The 19,523-nt window shown below is 37.3% G+C and overlaps 1 protein-coding gene across 14 annotated transcripts in view; it reads right to left on the minus strand.

The window, feature by feature from the left end:
* Positions 1 to 13,038: 13,038 nt before the first annotated feature.
* PEX5L (peroxisomal biogenesis factor 5 like) overlaps positions 13,039 to 19,523 on the minus strand; it is a 199,162-nt gene continuing 192,677 nt past the window's right edge. For 12 of the 14 annotated variants that reach the window (XM_006910867.1, XM_006910864.1, XM_006910862.1 and 9 more), the window contains one exon: positions 13,824 to 14,803. In XM_006910867.1, the coding sequence (XP_006910929.1) occupies positions 14,599 to 14,803 (205 nt within the window). In that variant the 3' untranslated portion in view covers positions 13,824 to 14,598. Of the gene's footprint in view, positions 14,804 to 19,523 lie in introns of all 14 variants that reach the window. The other 2 variants (XM_006910861.1, XM_006910865.1) reach the window with 2 other exon arrangements.

A 19,523-nucleotide genomic window follows, 5' to 3' on the forward strand; every position in this document is an offset into this window, starting at 1 on the left:
ATCTTGGGCACTTTAGGGGTTTCAAATGCAAAGAAACTTTCCAAGACGTTACGAAAGACCATCATTTCCATTTGGTATTTCAGCATTTTAGTTGCAGCCTGAGATTAGAGTTTCGAATGTGATGAAAAGGTGGAACGATAGTGCTCTAGAATTTTCCTACTGCTCTATACCCTTTCCAAGCTCTCTGGAGTTCTATTTCAGATTATTCAGTCAAATGAAAAAGGATTTGTTGCTGTCTGCTTAACATGCATCTGATTGGTAGAAAGGATCTTTCTAGAAACTGTAGGAAAATAATGTAGAACCAGTTGGGCGAAGTGCAGCACAGATGGTGGATGATACACGGTGAGTCGTGAACGGGACGCCAGTTCTGAGGGAGCTTGTCTCACAGGAGATCAGTTATGCAGTGTGAGTGAGGAGCGCAGAGCCCAAGCCTGTGGCCCAGAGACGTGAGTGCTTTCCCTAGCTGGGCAAGTCCCTCATCCTCCCTGTGCCTCATCGTCCTTGTCTGCAAAGTGGTGTGATGACACCTGCTCTCTTTCCCACTGTGCTTTGATGTGAGATTTGATACGATGAGCCTTAAAGACTGGCAGGCGGTGCTGGGGTGCATCCTAGCAGGGTGTGCTCCCTCCCTTCTCTCACCTGATGTGTTCTTCAATTTGGGAACAAGCGAGATTAGCGTAAGGAGGGAGCTCATGGTGCAGTAATTCTCTACTCAACTCTGCCTGCTGATATCACCTTTTAACGCTGACTCGGATATCCTAAAGCAGTCCCACTCTTACATGAGTCCTTGACTCCTGTAAAATCCTCACTCTGAGCAGCCTTACAAAATCTTGTCTCCTTAGGGCTGAGTGAGTGTCATAGAATAATGATTTCAAACACACATCAAAAGTGACTGGTTTTCAATGCTATTACAAAATAAAGGCCTTTTGGGGGGTGGGGATGGGGAGTGATTGTGGATTTGGATTGAAATGTGGACAAAGATAGCATGTGTATTTTGAACAAAATAATTTTATAATAAAACTTTACAAAATGAATGGTGTAAAATCAGTATAGAAGATTATAGGCTATATAACATTTAACTTAATTAAGTAGAAAAATAAATTTAGCCCTTTAAATGCCTAAACATATTGTAAAAAGTATAATATGGCTGCCTTTTTTTTCCTGCCTCACAAAACAAAGGGCTATTTCTACAAGGCAGAATTTTATATATGTGCTATTCTTTATTTCAGATAGAGAGTTGGGGAAAAACTAGAACAAATAATGAATTTCTTTCTTGCTTAAAAATGTATTTCTATGTTTTCCTTCATATATACAAGGCAGGTTTCCCTGGAATAAAAGTTTGGAACATACGGCTTCATTTTACATGTGTATGTAAACGAGATTATTTGTGACTGAAAACTGGAATAATGTATGGATTTTGTCAACTGATTATCAGCCTGTTAGGAGTCCTCTGTGTGAGGTGTGGAGGTATAATTGTGAAATTCTTACTGTGTGTGGGCGTATGTGTGAAAGCGAGCACTTTTTGCTGTAAATATCTTTTGATATCCATTTGTGTCAAATCTCAATGTGTCCTTGGAAACTATAATGTATCGAAATTTTTATTTTGTCAACTGATCTAAATGCTCGTATAACTAATCGGAAATTCAAATTTTTTTTTTTTTAAGGGAGTAAAATGTATGTAGAATGGACTATTGGAAGAATCACGTTTTAGTGCAATTTTACATCAACATTGCTTCTATATTTTGAATCGACTTGGCTGTTTTCTCCTACCCATAAGAGAATGTGCCTGTGGTTTCCCTGTGCTCACTTTGGGCTGTAGGAAGTCTAGTGCGAGTAGCTTGAGCCTGTGACTCCCAGGATCATTTATTCCCTTGACCTGAACTGGACGGAGCCTCACCTGCAGTTCATGGTGAGAGCACCTGGATTTGTAGCCTGACTCTGCCTCTAAGTGATGGGGCCTAGTCTATTTACCTCTCTTGGCCTTTTTCTTTAAAATGAGTGAGTTAGACCAGATGAGCTCAGAAGTCCCTTCCTGCCCTAAAAGTTGGTTCTACTGGAAAATTTTTATTTTCCTATGGTTACTACTGGGGTCAGTCATGTGAGATGTGAGGGATCACATAGAGGTTAGATGTTATGCTTTTGGTTTGTTACAGCTCAAATACTCCAGTTTAGAACCTGTCTCATTTTTAGTGTCCCCACTCTGACTTCTGTTCCGACTTTTTTGGAATAATTATTTTCTTTGGTAATTATCAGTCCCCTCCCCACACCCCCAAAACTCTGCACTTCCCAGTGTGCAAGATGATCCTTTGTTACCATCCCTCTCAGAAATGAAAAATCCATTGAAAACATCTCCCACTCTGAAAAGCCTCAGAACTACCTTCAGCTAAATCTGTCACATATATAGAATAATTTCTTATTCTAATTCAGTTCTAGCTAAGATCCCCCAGATCAGTGCTGAGAAAGTTGTCTATCACAGAAAGATGTCTTTTCATCTTGTATAGACATCACAGTTGCTAAATCACCTAACCTGCGGGGAGATGGCAGGTGACGGGCAGAACCAGGGGAGAGGGTTAGATAAAATGTGATTCTGTCCTTTACCTTAGTTCATAAGTCCTTAGGTACAGAACTAGGTTCTGTACTCTTAAGTTGGTGTATAAGATGACCTACACAGTGCCACAGAGATTCTCTACTCAGTAAATCATCCTGAGAGTTTGTATTAAGATTCTTTAGACCTGCGCTATTTAATGCAGTAGTCAGTCGCCACAAGTGACTAATGACCTCATGACATTTGGCGTATCCAAATTGAGATTGTTCTGTGCGTATAAAATACACACCCAATTTTAAAGCCTTGGTACCCAAAAAAAGGAATGTAAAATATTTCATCAATATTTTATGTCGAATACATGCTGAAATGACAATATTTTAGATATATTAAATAAATAAGATTATTAAAATTTCACTTACTCCTTTTTATCTTTTTTTAATGTGCCTACCAAAATATTTAAAATTAGACATGTGGCTCTCATTGTACTTCTCTTGGGCAGTGCTGCTCTAGACTAATGGTGTGGGGTAGGCAGCAAAATGCCTTAGGTACGGAAAGTAATTCTCCCAGCATCCAGATAAAAGCAACACAAATATTTTCTCTAGAATCGGGAGCACTGTGAGGCTCAGAATGCCTTCCAGAAAGCAGAGGATTTTTCTATATAAAAAACCAGTCTAAGACCCCAATTAAAAAATAAAAGCAGATAAGCCCTGAACTGTGTTCCTTCAGCTTTTTCTAGAAACTGTTAACTGTGCACTTAGTTTTCAAGCAACTTCCAGGTGCCAAGGATGTTAGCCCACATGAAGGTGTTGGGCATATTTGTTTCACTTCAGGCAACATTCTCTGGTGGTTTTCTCTCGCCAGGTATTGTTCAGTCCGTTGAGCAGGGTGTGTTGAAATACTGTGTAAATCTTGCTGCTTTAAATGCGCCTCTCGGCCTTGGCAGAGGCTCATCTGTCGCCTGCGCCCACCTGCCCATCAGGTTTTGATGTTGGCTCCTGAAAGAGTTTGTATTTATTTTATTTTGCACTAGTCACAGTCGTTGTTTAAAATATCTCTAATGTTTTGGGAGAGTATTTGCCCGTGATGGAAAGTGAGATGGATGATTTATTGCTTCAATTGTTTTAAAATTAAAAGCTATTCTCACAATCTGAGGTCCCTTGATGGCTCTTCTTTTTTCTTTTCCAAAATGCCAAGTAAACTAATTCTGTCCTTTGCAGGTTCTCATTCATCAACGGAATGGGTAACTTGAGATAGTGACTAATTTTATTTCTTTTTAGAGTTTCTTTGTGTGGGCGCCAAGTCTGTCTGTTTCCCATCAGCAGTGGAATATCAGCGATGGCAAACATAACCTCTGTGAAGGAGGGAGGTTCCAAGGCAGGGAGAAGTCTGAAGTCTTTTAGACTTTCTCTACTGGATGTCAAGTTGAATATTGGAGTCAATTGAAACATTTCTGTGGTTCCCTGGCTCTGGTTTGCTGGTGACTTCCTTAATGCAGGTATAAGCAGAATTGACTCTAGTTACATCAAGAGATTTCAGCATTTCTATGATACCATGTTTCCAGACTGTGAGTTTCCTATGGCTGCTGAAACAAATTACCATAAACTTAATGGCTTAAGAGAGTACATTTATTAGGTCTGAAAATAGGTCTGAAATCTAGGTGTCAACAGGGAAGCTGTAGGAGAGAATCCATTCCTTGCATTTTCCAGCCTCTAGAAGCTGTTCATATTCCTTGACTGATGGCTTCCCAGCAGCACTGGCATCATTCCAGGGTCTGCTTTCATTGTCACATCTCTGACTGGCTCTCCTGCCTCCCTTTAATAAGGACCCTTATGATTACATTGAACCCATACATATAGTCCAGAATAATCTTGCCATCTCAGGATCCTTAACTTGATTACAGCTGCAATATTCCTTTTGCCATGTAATATAACACAGGTTTCAGGAATTAGGATGTGGACATCTTTGGAGGACATTATTTTACCTACCATATAGAGTACGCTAATTGCTACTTAAAATATGTTCATTTAATGCTTACAATTTTTAAAAGAATGAACATATATTTTTAAAATCCAAGTAAAATTACCAACTTCAGTGTTGTGCCGTATGTTTTGGTGAGGGGGATAAGGAAAAAGGAAACGATTGAGATTTATGATTCAGAGAATGGTAAAGTTTTTAGAATAATGTGTGCAAGCCAGCTACACTCACATTCATTTGCTGTATCCCATCATGCCCTTACCAGTGTGTGTGTATGCGCTGTTTGAAATTACAGTTCTGCTTTGTAAGTGTAGTCAGTGACAAACTTTAGTCATAATGGGGAAATTTAATAGGAAAATGGTGGGTTGTATTCATCCTTCTACAAATAATTATTTAAAGATCTACGAGGGAAAGTCAGTGACATAGAGAGGCAGGGTGACATAATGGTGAGAGTATAGGCACATAGACAAGTTCAAATCCTGTTCCCAACACAAACTAGCTATGTGAGTGTGATAAGCACTTCATATCCTGAGACTCAGTCTTCTCATCTGTGCAGTGGGCCTGATAATATTTGAGATGTATTATCTATAGCATCTGACAGTGGTGGACCCAGGATATTTTTATTGTGCTATTTTACATCACCATATTAACCCATATATATACATCAGAATTTTGACTATGGAGGTTTTGACCCTTTGTTTCAGTCTAAAAACTTTTTTAAAAAATATTTTTTTAATTAAAAAATTTTTTAAATTACTTTTTTAAAGAATTACACCAGAATTGATGACTTTTTCAAAAGTATTTTGCTAGAGATAATTCTATTGAGCCAATTAATTTTGCTAATCTATATATTGTGGTTTATCATTCAATAAATATAAAACATCTCCCATGTGCTAGGCATTGCTTTTTTTAGACGTATCACTAAACAGTTTAGACAAGAATCTCTGCCTTTCTTGAGTTTACTTTCCAGTAGGGAGCAGCAGATACCAAATATAAGAAATAGGTAAATTATATAATATATTAAAAGATATTAAGTGCTATGGAACAAAAGAAAATGTAGAGCATGGGTGGAGGTGCAGATGACGGTCCTAAATAAAGTACTCAGGGAAGGCATAGTTTGGAGGTGAGATTTGAACCAAGACTTGAAGGAGGTGAAAGAGTCATCCAAACACATCGTTGGGGAAGAATATTCTTGTTAGGAGGACTAGCTGGAACAGAGGCTCCAGGGTGGGAACATATCTCATTTATCAGAAACAGCAAGGAGATGAGGGGTATGATAGAAGGTAATGAGGGGGAGAGTAATGAGAGAGGACGCCAGAGAGGGGCCAGATTGCCTGAGCCTGGGAGGCCATCGGAAGGACTTGACACGAGAGTGCAATGGAGAGCCTTTGTAGAGTCCTGAGCAGAGCAGTGGCTCGATCTGACCAAAGTTTCAGGAAGATCATTCTTTGTTTAGACTAGATGATACGAGGGCAGGGATACAAGTAGGGGCTACTGCGATTAGCAAGGTGCGAGAGGATGATGGCTCCAATAGATGAGGTGGTAGCAGTGGAGGTAGTCGGGATGGTCGTTCTGAATACACTTGAAGGTAAGGCCAGTAGGATTTCCTGATGGATAGGATGTGGAGTGTGAGGGAACAAGAGTAGCTAAGGCTGACTCTAAAGTTTTTGTTCTGAGTAACTAAATAATGGAGCTGCAATCAACTAGGAGAGGGAAGACTTGATGGATTTGGTGCCAAAGTCAGCTGACTTTAGACATAAGGCTTTAGAATCCCATCTACGAGAACAGGAGGAAGTAGAGACCTGGAGCTCAGATGCAGTGGTGAGGAGATAGAGGGCCGCTGAGTCAGAATTCTCTTCTGCCTGCTCTAATTTTCTAAGGGAAGAAGGAAGCAATATCATCACAGCATGGGGAGATTAGGGATTTGAGGAGAGGGAAGCTATGAAATTGTAATCTAGTCGAACTCTTCCCAAGCTTTTACATTTTCTGTTCTATTTTAATGAAATTAGTTTAATTGGTATTCTGTAAATGTTATGAGAACAATCCAAATCATCTTTTAGTTTTCGGTCTTCAGTAAAATTTCCCTATTATAACTTTTGCTATTGCAGATTCCCCTTTTTCAGCCATTATTTCCACTGGGTCCAGTTTTACCACAGGCCAAATTATACAAATCCAAGTTTTGTCAAGATTTTATTCTTTTGTCAATTTTTAATCAGTGGCAGATTTTATTATGATCAGGATTAGCCATCATCTTGATAACATATCTCAAGCCTACTTTTTTCCAGGGTCAGTTTTTGCAATTTTTAGTATTAGATGTGATCTTTAGTCAGTTTTTAATCTATAAGACATTTTTTTTTCCACCTGGCACAGTTTTGCTATTGTATTCATTATTTAAAATAATATTAATTATGGATGGGATACATTAGTAGTAGGGTGAAGGAATAGGTTCCAGGTGCCCATTGGGGTTAAAATGGCAGAGTAGAAACCTCTGGTCTAGAAATCTGGCACATGATATTCAGTAAGTGTTAGCTTCCCTTCTGTTTCTCTTTCAAAGAACTTAGGCTCAGAAGGCTCTACTGACTGGTCTCTACTCTTCTAAACTCAGGTGAGCAAACTCAAGCAGGGGGCCTACTGAGAATCAGTAGTTTAGTTCTACAGGGCACAATACTGAAATTAACTATCAGTTCCCAAAGTTCTGATTCATTAAGATGACTATCAGGCAGCATGATTTATTATGAGATGTAAGGGGGTGGGAGTGGGGTGGCGGAAACCATGTAAATCCTTTGTGAGCCCTAAAGTATTGGATAGGTAAGGTATTACCTTATGGAGTCTTGTAATGAAATGCAAAGAACCTTTCAAACCTTGGGCTGCTTTTTTTTTTTCTACATAGAGTGAAGCAGCTGTTTGAGGAAATTAATGTAATTCACATTTAAAATTGGAGATAGGAAACATAAATGTTTGAGTTATGCAAGGGATAGGGGAGCCACAATTCACCCCTAGGTGGATAGACTTTTACTCTATATAGAGTAACAGTGAAGCAGGAAAGGAAGATGTCCAGCTTGATTTGATAGAGAAAATGGAATTACAAGGTTAGGTGCTGCCTCAGATCAAAAGGAGACAGTGAAGAAGGAGAAGGGAGTGCTCCGGTCTCCCTGTGTAGCTCTCTTGATCTGAACCTGCTGTTCCCTCCATCACCAATCTGAATACTCAAGGACTTTAGTTAATAAATTTTTCAGAAATACAGAAACTTCTGTCTCAGTGGCATCTCTCCTTTGCTTGGGGGCAAATCTGCTCTTTATCTTGCTCTAAGAAGGCCTCCTACGATCTCCCGCCCTGTCAGGGCCTCTCCTAAGGTCTCCCTAGCTCACAGCCCTCCCCACCCTGGGCCTCTTTCTCTCTGAACACACACCAAACTCGTTCCTGCCTTGGCATCTTGCACTAGCCGTTGGCTCTGCAAGGAACTCTCATCCCCAACTTCACTTGGCTGGCTTCTCCTTATTCAAATCTCAGTCCAAACATCACCTAAGAGGAACCTTTCCTAACCACCTACAATAAAGCAACCCCTAGTCACTCTCGTAATATCTTATTTGCCTTGTTCTAGCACTTTACAGCACATGACATTCTTATTTGTTGCTTCCTCACAGAAATCTAAGTTCTGGGGCAAGTTTGATTTGATTTACTACCACTGTCCCACACTAGAAGAGTACCTGCATATAGTAGGTGCTCAAATATTTATTGACTGACCAAAAAGAAAGAAAAGCAGACCCTAAAACTGAATTATATTTAATAATTTATTCCAAAAAAAATCACAAATCCAATTTCAGGTTAAATAATATTTTAGTCTAAAAAAATTAACAAAGGAAGAAGATTTTAAAGTTTTGTTTTATATTTAAAAATGTATTCCTGATTTCCAGATAACTCATGCAAAATCATATGTAGTGATATTCAATAAAAGGACCTTTTAACCAGTAGTACAAATCGGATTCTATTTGAGTTGAAGCAATTCTGATCCCCAAATCTCATTTTGAAAGATTTCTGAAACAACCTCAAAGCCACAAAGTTTATTTGAAAACATAGTTTAAAATTGCACAAGTATAAATACAATAGTGTGAAAAAGGGAAGGCATGCTTCCAATAATAGTACAAACATACTACCTTAATCTTGGTACTTTGTAAATTATAAGCCAACTGAGTAAATTAAACACATCGATATGATAGGTTACTTTTATGGTAGTAATTTTATTTCAAAGAGCAACACAGGGAAATAGTAAGAAGAAGCCTTAATACCCAACAGAGTTGTGCTATGATACATAATATTTCACTAAATACACAGACATATTATCACATAGTATGCCAATAACTTTTATACCTCCCATTGCCATTAATTTACTATGAGTCACTTAATTTGGGTTGGTTTTAATTTAGAAACTCAATGTAAACATTTAAAGTTAAATTTTTCTTTGTTATCTATTTTAGCTTAAAAATGAAATCCCAAGATTTTAAACATTATTGAGCATGATAAGGAAGCATCACAGAAGAATTTGTCTCAAAACAATATTTTTTGATTAGACTAGATAAGCAATATTCATAGATATACAAAATATATAGAAATGTTTTTTCTAAATAGTTAATAAATGCTTATTATAGTTTGTAAAAAGTTTACTAAATTAATCAGGTTGTTTGTTCAATGTAAACAAATTTGGATAATGAAAATTTAGGAGGGTTTGGGTTAGGTTAAGGAGGGAAATTGAAAGGAAGTTGGTAAAAATTTAGGTTTGCTATATTTCCTTTAACTACTGGTAACATATTCAGTCATGGACACATTTCTCACATGGCATAATTCCTTTATGGCTTCTATGCAAAAATTTTATGTATCTCAGTGAAAATGCCAAATGACCTAGTTGAGTGTGAATATATCCCTTACTCATTTTTGTGTCACACCATTTCCCTCTCCAAGAAATTCAAAGGAAAAAAAGACATATTTTATTGTTAGCAAAGAACTGCCTCATGGTTCTTTTTTTCATCTTAAAATTATTTTGAGTGCAGGTTTCTAAAAGTGTCCCACTGAGCCTGTCAGAGTTTTGCTATGACACTGCAACATTGCAAGTTAGTTTTCTCTTGTAGAGAAGGTCCTGAGAAAACACTTCTGAGATTGGAGCACTTGCTTCTAGAGTGTGTTATTTTGGTATTTCTGCAAAGGTTGGCTGTAGTGGGAACTTTATTCAAGGCAAAATACCACATGAGAGTTTTTTAACCCTCACACTTTAATTTTGTTTTTTGTTTTTCCCCCTCCTCTTAACTGTTTAATGCTTCCACCCAAGGATCTTGTCCTATGGAGCTTTGCTCCCTCCATATCTGGTCTCCTTGTCATTTTTGTTCATAAAGCAGGGGTTATAGAAAAAAGCAGTGAGAGGCCTTCAGAGTTGGTCTTAGTGACTGTGAAATCACCTCATTGCCCTTGCATTTCAATGTTTTTGGACATATTGACCAAGTTCGTTTTCCCAAGGAATGTGGACTCTAGTACCTCATCATACAAATAGGGCCATGGTGAGGATAATGGTGTGACTTCCCATGCAGTCACTATGTGAAATTTGTGGATATTAAGGCTCCATGTCCATTTTGCCTTAGAATAGTTTTCATGTGCCTGACATTACCCTAACCTCCTTACCTTATTTAGAATATCAGGATTTCTAATTTATTCCCAAACTTTAGAAAAAATTTGAAATGCACTATTCAGAATTTCGAATCAAAACTGTGTGAGGCAAGCAACATGATTTTATATAATAGAATTCAGACATGTGGATTTTACTTCAGTTTTGGATCTGTTGTGCCTCAACTGGTTTTAAAAAATTATTTTGGATGTCTAAGTACCTGGATTCCTCAGAGAATTACTTTGGTACTGGCTGCAACACTGCATAAACCAGATGTGTGAATATTTGTAAAGTTCAGTGTGGTAGCAAGAAAACAATCTCAAGGATAGGATATTAAAAGCAAATAGAAAAACTGTAACACAATGTTCATGAAAACGATTCCTTGTTTAGAAGCAAGGAAAAATAAGCTAACCTATGAGACTTAATCATGCACTGAGTAAATTTACATTCAGTAGTGTTATCTTGCATGCTTTGGTTAATATTTGAGTAGGCAGATTTGCAAGTACTAATGCATGCGTTATTTTTGTACCTGAGGTTATATGTTTTACGTTTTAAAAATTGCCTTTTTACAAACTTATACCAGAGTTCACCTCCAAATACTCTTCAAAAAATATATGTATATATCTACGTCTTAGTTCAAAATGATTTAATTTCAACCAGTTCTATAAATAGTGAGAATATAGGGAAACTACAGTAAAATCCAGAGAGGGAATGAATTTGAAATTATTTTACAAAGTTGAAATTATATGTGTGCATGTAATAGGAGGCCCTAAAAAGATGGCACACAAATTAAGCCTTCAGCATACCCTGTTTCTAGAATGCTTTTAGAAGCATTTCAAGGTATAAAACAACAGCAACAACAATTAAGTTACAGCATAGCCCAGTCTTGTGGAACTGATTCAGGGGCAAACGAGTAACAGGCACAGAATGACCATCTTGCTTTCTATATTCCCAAGGAACTCACAAAATTTATGGTAAAAAGTTTGGGAGCTCCCATTGTAAGTGTGACTAGCTACAATTGTGTTTAAGTCTTGCTTATATAGCAAAAATATGCAAGAAATATTTATCTCGTATAAGTATCTAGACATGGACCCAAGATTCAATGCAATAGTTAGTTCTCTTGAAGGGAAAAGAATGGAAAGCGGCATAAAACTGTGAAAGTGAGTGTGTCCTGGACATTCCAACCCAGTTAAATATCACTAATTTGCTGTTTTAGTTGAAAAACACAGATTGGCTGAGAAAGTACAACTCACAGTTTTCTATTAAATTTTCCTGGTGGATAAGATTTGCCTTTCTTTCAAGGAGTCATGGGGAGTGATCTTGGGAGAAAGCAAAGGGGATGATGACTCAATATGATTGGCCCAGTAAGTGGACACTTTACTCCTGCCTCTCTTCTACCCTATTCCTCCACGTTCTTCTCACCGTTAGGGTCCAGCAGTGTGTAGAAGTAGCCCACTAGACATAGTTATAACATATATAGAAACTCCGCATTAACCACTAGCCTTCCCTGCATTTTCATCCAATCTACTGCTGAAATCAGTCCTTGAATGTCACATTCGTGCAGTTGAGTGGCCACTCTCGTACAATTGTGTTGTCCTAAAAGAGATCTTAGGCTGTTACTAAGTAATACAAGAAAAAAAGAAACTCGAAGCCTTCCCAGAGTACCTCAGAAGGGAACCAAGGACGTCCATCCTACTCTTTCAAATGGAAAGAGTAATTTAAATGACAATTTCACACCATGAAGATAAGATGCCTAAAACTGTTCTGTCTTAAAAGAATGCGTATACACTTAAAAAAAAAAATGTATAGAATAAAGACTCTTCTAAAATGTTGCTACTTAACTTTTGGTGGTACTCTGATTTCTATAAATTTGAACTTGCTTTTTAGTGACTGTTTTAACTTAATTTTATTAAAAATATTATTGACAAATGTCTTAGGCAATAATTCTGCAATTCCTGACAGGGTACCGCCTATGAAAATCTTGGTTCTGATGGACACTAGATATATTAGAGAAAGTCCTACCAAACGTCCTGCAAATTACCAAATAATTAGGGAAATGAACAATTGTTTACTCTCCCCTAAAACAACTCCGTGGAGTTTGAAGTTACTTTATATTCAGATAGCAAAATAAACTTGAGACCCTCAAATTTGCCACCATTTAGCAACAATCAAAGCAACAATCAAGTTAAATCAAAGTTAAATTGCACATTTACCCTACTGTAGTGCTTTAAATTGTTACTGCTCTCATGCATTTAGTGACAGCGAAGTGTAGAAAAGAGCCTATTATTATTGCCAATTCAGTTACTGTTGAAAGCATAGAATGGCATCATAAACAGAATACTTGTAAATGCTGAATCCTTCTTTAGAGTTTCTAATAAACTATGATGGACACAAGTCAGCTGGCCATACAGTGAAGGCATAGGGATAGGGAGGAGGAAGGAGCATGCTGAAAATGGATGCTATTTTATCAGGCATAGTCAAACAGGCAGCTACCATGGGTTGCAAGAGTTGTTCCCAGACTGAATTTCTAGGATTCTAAAATTCTAAAGAATACCATTGTGGAAAATATGGTTGAGCTTTACTTTACTTCTGAGACTGCAAGGAAGTAGGCCAAGACTGCCTTGTGGCTGCTGCCCAGTGATGACTGCGACTGCTTTGCCCAATGGTTTGTCGCTGCTTATAATATGTAATTCTCAAGGACTTGTGTTTTTATATTAACTCGAGGCCCCTTCCTATTCCAGGGTCTTCAAATGTAACAAAGGAGACAATTGCTACCTGCACCTTGAGTTCAGTATGTGTGTACATTCCCCTTTCTTCCTCACAGTAGAGGCTAACTCTCCAGTCAATTAAACTGTCCTGACCCAAATGCTCTTTTGCTTGGTAACTATAATGATGAATGTAACCAGCTATCACTAGCCAAAGAACATGAAGAAAAGTTGGAATTAGATTGCTTTGGTGAAGATTCTGGAAGAGGGAAGGAGACAAGATGAAGAAGAATGAGACAACTTGCTAGGATAGATTACTAGAATTGGACATAGGTGAAATTATATTTTGGTTAGCATTTTACAAACAATTTTTCTAATCCTTTAAAAAATGATGTCTTTCCAAATAATCACTAAGCCCCAACAGGCACTAAACACTCCGAAGAACTGAGTGGAATGTAACCAATGAAATAAAATGCCATTGCCAACAGATATTACTGACATTTGATAAATGTTCAAAATGAGAGCCAAAGGGGCATGCATCTTTCATATGAAACCACCGACATTCAGTAAGATTCAGCTAGAAAATACTGATATTTTTCACTTAGAATGCAAAAGGGTGAGCAGCGCAGATTATTATGGAACTAAAAAATACTTTTTAGGAAAAAGTGTATCACTCTTAAGAAATACTATTTAAAATATTAACAGTTTAAAAAGAATATTGGTGTGCAGGGCAACTAGAAAGCAAGTAAAACATGACATTTAAGCAAGTTAATGCTAACTCAATAGAAATCATGATATCATCAAACTTTTGCCCTACAGAGAATGCATGAAGAGACAATACCTTATCTTTCGCTTAAGTTCATACAGTCCCAGAAAACACGTAATAAGATATATTTGACATACTTATACCCTATGTCACATCTGCTTTAAAAACATTCCTTCAAAACCCTACACTATGAAAACTGTTTTCAGGAATTTTTATTTGGTCCATTGATCTAGCAAGGCTGAATTCTCAAATCTTCTACCCCCAAGTTAAAAATTGGAGCAACAAAACTCCAGCAAGGCATAAATAAGATATTAAAGTGCATATATACAATCCCAGAAAAGTTTTGATTGGGAAAAGCAAAAATTTCTAGTGCAAAAACTGCTTTTGCCAGCAAAGCTCCTTCTCTGGAATCAAAAAGCTACAGTTAAAGTTAAAATTGGAACAGGTTTAAGCAATGCCTCTCTTTAGTTAAGTTAATATTTGTGCATGCACCTTGGCTCAAACTATGTCAATCTTGTAAAAGGGATATTTCAGGGGACAGTTCAGAAATAGTCAGAATTCCCTGATTTGAGGCAGTGCTTTCTCCAGGTGTTCCATGAGCAAGTTCTTAGATGTGTCATTAGCTGCAAGTGGGGACAAAAAACCCAAAGACTATGTTTTGCGATGTGCTTGCAGCTTGTGAAAAGAGTATTCATATACAGTTACTTTATCTTAGTTTGTCTTCAGCCTCTCAATTCTTCTTTTGAGCCCGACCTTGACTCTGTAGATAACATTTTGTGCTTTGGGATCTGAACAGCTACTGGGCATTATCTGTAGGAATTGTCTTCAGTTGTATCACCAACGGCCTTTTGAACATCTGGTTTAACCTTTTTGGAATTCATAAAATAGTTTTGCATTTCTCAGTACAATTATACAGAGAAGGGATTATTATTTTTTATTTTTATTTTTTTCATTTCCTTCAAGGATCCAAGTTGAAAGCTCTTAGGAGGACATCCAGGTCACCGAGATTAGCCGCCTGGAAGAGTTCAGGTTGGTCCATCAGAGAAAGTGCGATTCTGAGGGCAGCCCAGATGTTCCCAGAGATGGCAGGATGAGGAACTTGCTGTTGATTCCGGCTCTTTCTTTGCAGACTGAGGGCAGTGAGAAAATTGCTGACAGCTTCTCTAACAGGGTAGAAAAACAGACATTTAAAAATGCAACAAATTTCAGAGTTAGCAAACTTAAAAAAACAAAAATGGATTAAGTTATTTTAGTCTAAAATTCTAAACCACCTCTCTCTGATGTTTTGGATCATCAGATGAACAACTTTCTGATTCTGTCATGATTCTTTTGTGAAAGATCATCGTTAAATGTAGTGAAATCAGAAAGGAAAAAGCAAAGCAACTTTTATTTTAGGAACGTCATGTGGGAGAGAAAGAGTAATGGCAAAACCATTGCTAACTCTTTAATGCATTCGATTTCCCCTACTCCAGGAATGATGTGAAGATGTAATCCATTTGCAGATGTGATTTATATAACTAGGGTTGAAGAGGAAGCATCTGGCCCTACTCAGAAACAAAGTGGTCCAACTTTTACTATTAGCGATACAAACACGGGAGGCTTCCGGGGTTGAGTTGAATTTGTTATCAGAGCACCTGGACTTGAATCTCATTATTTAGCCTTAGCAAATTTCTATTTTCTCCAGGCCTCAGTTTCTCCAATTATACAGTAGGAAGAATAGAATCCATTGTAAAACTTTGTTGTGAGTTGCAGTTGAATCAATTTATGTGAAAACTGTTATCATTAGGTTAGATCAATAGTTCTCAAAATGTTATCTGGGGAACCATGGGGGTCAGTAGGTCAAAATCATTTTTATAACAATACTGAGATGTTATTTTATCTTTTAACTCTCATTCACAGTGTACAGTGGATTGTTCCAGTGACTACATGATGTATGATATCTCAACAGACTGAATGCAGAAACGGATATGAGTGTCTGTCTTCTATTAAGCAAGATATTAAATAAATGTGTAAAAATGTAAAGGAATGCCACTCTTTACACTAAACATTTTTTTGGAAAATAATAATAATTATTTTTAAAAATTTAAAATTTTTAAAATTTTTAAAAAAATTACATTTATTGGGGTAACATTGGTTAATACAATGATATAATTTTCAGGTGTACATTATCATTTGGCATCTATATATTCTATTGTGTGTTTACCACTCAAAGTCCAGTTTCCTTCAGCTATATTTGACCCCCTTTACCCCGTCTACCTCCCCGCTCTTCTCCCACTCCCTACCCTCTGGTAACCACTAAAATACATAATTTATGTTAACATGTAAATAGTTTATTTCTAAATCTTTTAAAATTTTCTCAGTTTTATTTCTAATATGGTAAAAATTAATAGATAAAACCCACATAACAAAAGTCCATTGAGGTTCTCAACGGTTGTTAAAAATGTAAAGGAGTCCTGAGAATTTGTGTGTGAACTGCTGAGTCAGATGCTGTCCAAAGGCCTTCTAGCTCCTCTGGTACACCCCTGCTCGTGCGCCAGGAGTAACTGCTGGATCTGCCCTCTTCAGCGCCTGATGTCGCCCCAAGTGTGTATAGTGTATCTGACAAAGTGGTCTTCACCAAGAATAAGTATCTGCTTTACTTTTCTTAGAGGCTTTTCACACACTTGATCTCATTTAATTCTGCCAGGAAGTTATTCTTAAGCATCTCGTAAGAAACATTAAAGAAAGTGAGACTGGATTTCTGATTCCAATGCACATATCTAGGCATTTGCTTATTTATACTGTTAAGTTTGTCTGGAAATAGAAGTCAGTTGGGGAATGATTGCACTGTGTGTAGGAACCTGGGTAATGGAAGGCAGTGGGTATTCTAATCACCCTCGTTTAGATTTCTTGTAATCAAGCGAGAGAGGAGGATTTATAAACAGATGCTCATGGGAGTCTACTTTGAGGGCCATTTCTGGCTCCCTCGTCACAGGATGGCATCTCGAATGAGGACTCTGTTTCCTCTCATCCTGCTAGGCCTGTAATAACTCTGATGGGGGAGAGGGGAAGGAAGATCTTGGGATTCCCTTGTGTACAGGATGCTCTGAGTCACTAAGTATAAGGCAGTGGTCTCTGAGGGACATGGAGAGTAGCAAAATTGTCTAACTCAATAGCCTTGTTCAGCAACTCCAGGTTTTTCTCATGACGATAGCCTATACCTGTTTTCCAACTTGGGAACTCAAAGCCCTTTTGGGGACTCAGAAGATTGTACATATATGTGTGAATATATGTTTCACACATATACGTATTTTATCTTCCCTAGTGGCACCCTCCAACTGCCTGGTCATTGTCCCTGGAGGCTGCCACTGGTGGCTGTCCTGAGCTGTCTGAATGCTATGGTGGCCCCACAGAATGGGGACATTTTGGAGTCCTCCACTATCCTGTGGATCAATTCAAAGAGAACTCGATCGTTACCTCTGTGTATTGTCAATATAATCGATAGGCAGTCAGTCTGTCACAACAAAGAGGAATGATAGAAATTGCAATGGATAACTGATGTAAACTTTGAAGGCAGAGTTAAGCTGAATCAAAGAATTTAAACTCTTTCTTTTTCCTTAATCATGTTAAGTTTCCATATTCAGGGGAAGCATTACTTTTATTGGCCATCAAGACAGAGAGGTTGTATGATCAAGTTGCAGATGTATTTGTTAAGCTAAATTAAACTGTCAGGAGCTCAAATGAGGCTCAGTTCACTTAATAAGCAGAATATGCCTTGTGATCCTGTCCAGATAATGGGCATAGCCTCTTTGGAGGAAGAATTAGTCTTTACTGTGTTCTTTTAAAAACCTCTTTGGAGGAGAGGCTGGGTGTCAATTTGTATCTCTTTTTTTGACTCATAGTTTACAGAAAAACTTATTACACATATATGTATTAATAAGTGTAAATTGTGTATATGTCATGATTAATAAAAAAGCATTATTGTAAAGCATTTCTCATTTTATAGTTGCTTTCCCTCATTATACTAATACTAAAAATATTACTATCAAAGGGGATGAGATTTTTTTCATTAAAGAGGGGTCTCACATTTGAAACGATTAATATTCATTGGTCTAAGCTCTACACTGGAGCTCCGACAGACAAAAGGGTAGTATTTTAAGCTACACCCAAGTTTCAGGCCAACAATTTCCTCTCCTTATTTCAATTGTATGCAATACTAGGATAAGGCTTGCCTTTGACTCTTTCTAGAAAATGTGAGATAACAAACAGCAAGTGTTAAAGCTCTTACATAGACACCTAAGCTTTTGAAGAAGAGGTCCCAAGACTTTGGTGGGTACGGAAGTATTTTGGTGGTACAGAAGTATTTGTACCAACTCCTGGCTCTCTTCTGAGCCACATCTCTATTGAGTGTTGTTATTTCCTAAGCTTGCACCTACACCTCAAGTTAAACTTATTTTCAGAACTCATTTAAGGTGTATGTCTCACTCGATGGTCTTTTTCTCAGGAAAAAATGCAAGATGTTTATCATTTCACAAGATTTCCCATATCCAGCATGACAACAAAAGACCCACAAAGCTTAGCTGAGATGTTCCAAAGTTGCTATTTGAGCCAGATGGACAGATTTAGCAAATAAGAATCCTGGATACACAGTGAAATTTGAGTTTCAGATAAGCAATGAATAATTTTCAGTATAAGTATGTCCTATGCCATATTTGGGAAATACTTATCCTAAAACATATTTGCTATTTATTAGAAATTCAAATTTAAAGGGGCATTCTGTATTTCATCCAGCAAACTTAACACTGACTTGTTTCATACAGAAGACTTTCTGTTTGAGGATTAAAAATTCCCACCTCAACAGGGTTGCTCATTTCTACCTGTCATGGACCTTCATGGCCTCCTACAAATAGCCCTATGAAGGCTTACATCTGTGAATGCCAAGATAGTATTTTATTGGACCCTCAAGTATAATTTTCGACATTAAGAAGTTACAATTAAGAAAACTCATCCAGAAGCTTTATAAAAGCCTCCTTTAGTAGAATTCAATACGTCTACATGTACATATGTATGTATTTATATCTCTCTTTATTCTAAAAAAAGGACCTAAGGTGTCTCATAAAACATACCTGGAAAATAGGTGAATAAAAATAGTAAAGATAATATCAGGTTAGGGAAATCAGATGAAGCCAAGAATGAAGTTAATATACCCAATAGACACTTTCAGGCCTTAGACAGCTGGTATGCAGGGAGGCAGCACATGTTCGACTGTTTGCACAGCTAATGTAACGAGGACCTCAGCGAGCGGCACATCTCACAATGTCCACAAAATAAAACAAACTGGTTTCTCAGGAGTCACTCAGCTTTCCTGGTTTTGACCTGAGGAAGATCCTCTTAGAGATCAGAGAGTAAGCCAGTGACTAATGTTCTTTCTAAGATCCTTTTAGTATAAATGCACCAACTAGTTTCGAAAGACTTAATATTTGCCAAAGGCACAATGCCCTAATGCAGTTCAGAAACAGCAATTCTTCAGATGTCAAAAGAATGAAATCCAGTTATGTAGCTCTCTGATGACTTATTTAAATAATAATAATGATACAATGATGATAGCTATGATAATAATTACAGTAATAATTCCTGCTATGCATTGAGCATCTGCTTTGATGCTAGGCAATTATATTTAACCTGCACAATAATTCTGTAAGATATATATTATTACCTCTTTTATTTTTAAGCAGGTGAAGAAATTGAGTTTCAAAGTTATGTGCGCAGAGTTATAAAACCAGTCAATGGTAGAGCTGTTATTTGAACCTGACCTTGTCTGATTCTAAAAGTTTGGCTCTTTCCAAGAATGAGAAAGCATTTACATTTTTTTTTTGTGAAGTTTTAAAACTAACATTTAGTTCT

This window comes from Pteropus alecto, unplaced genomic scaffold, assembly GCF_000325575.1.
Source record: "Pteropus alecto unplaced genomic scaffold, ASM32557v1 scaffold33, whole genome shotgun sequence".
NCBI classification, from domain to species: domain Eukaryota; kingdom Metazoa; phylum Chordata; class Mammalia; order Chiroptera; family Pteropodidae; genus Pteropus; species Pteropus alecto.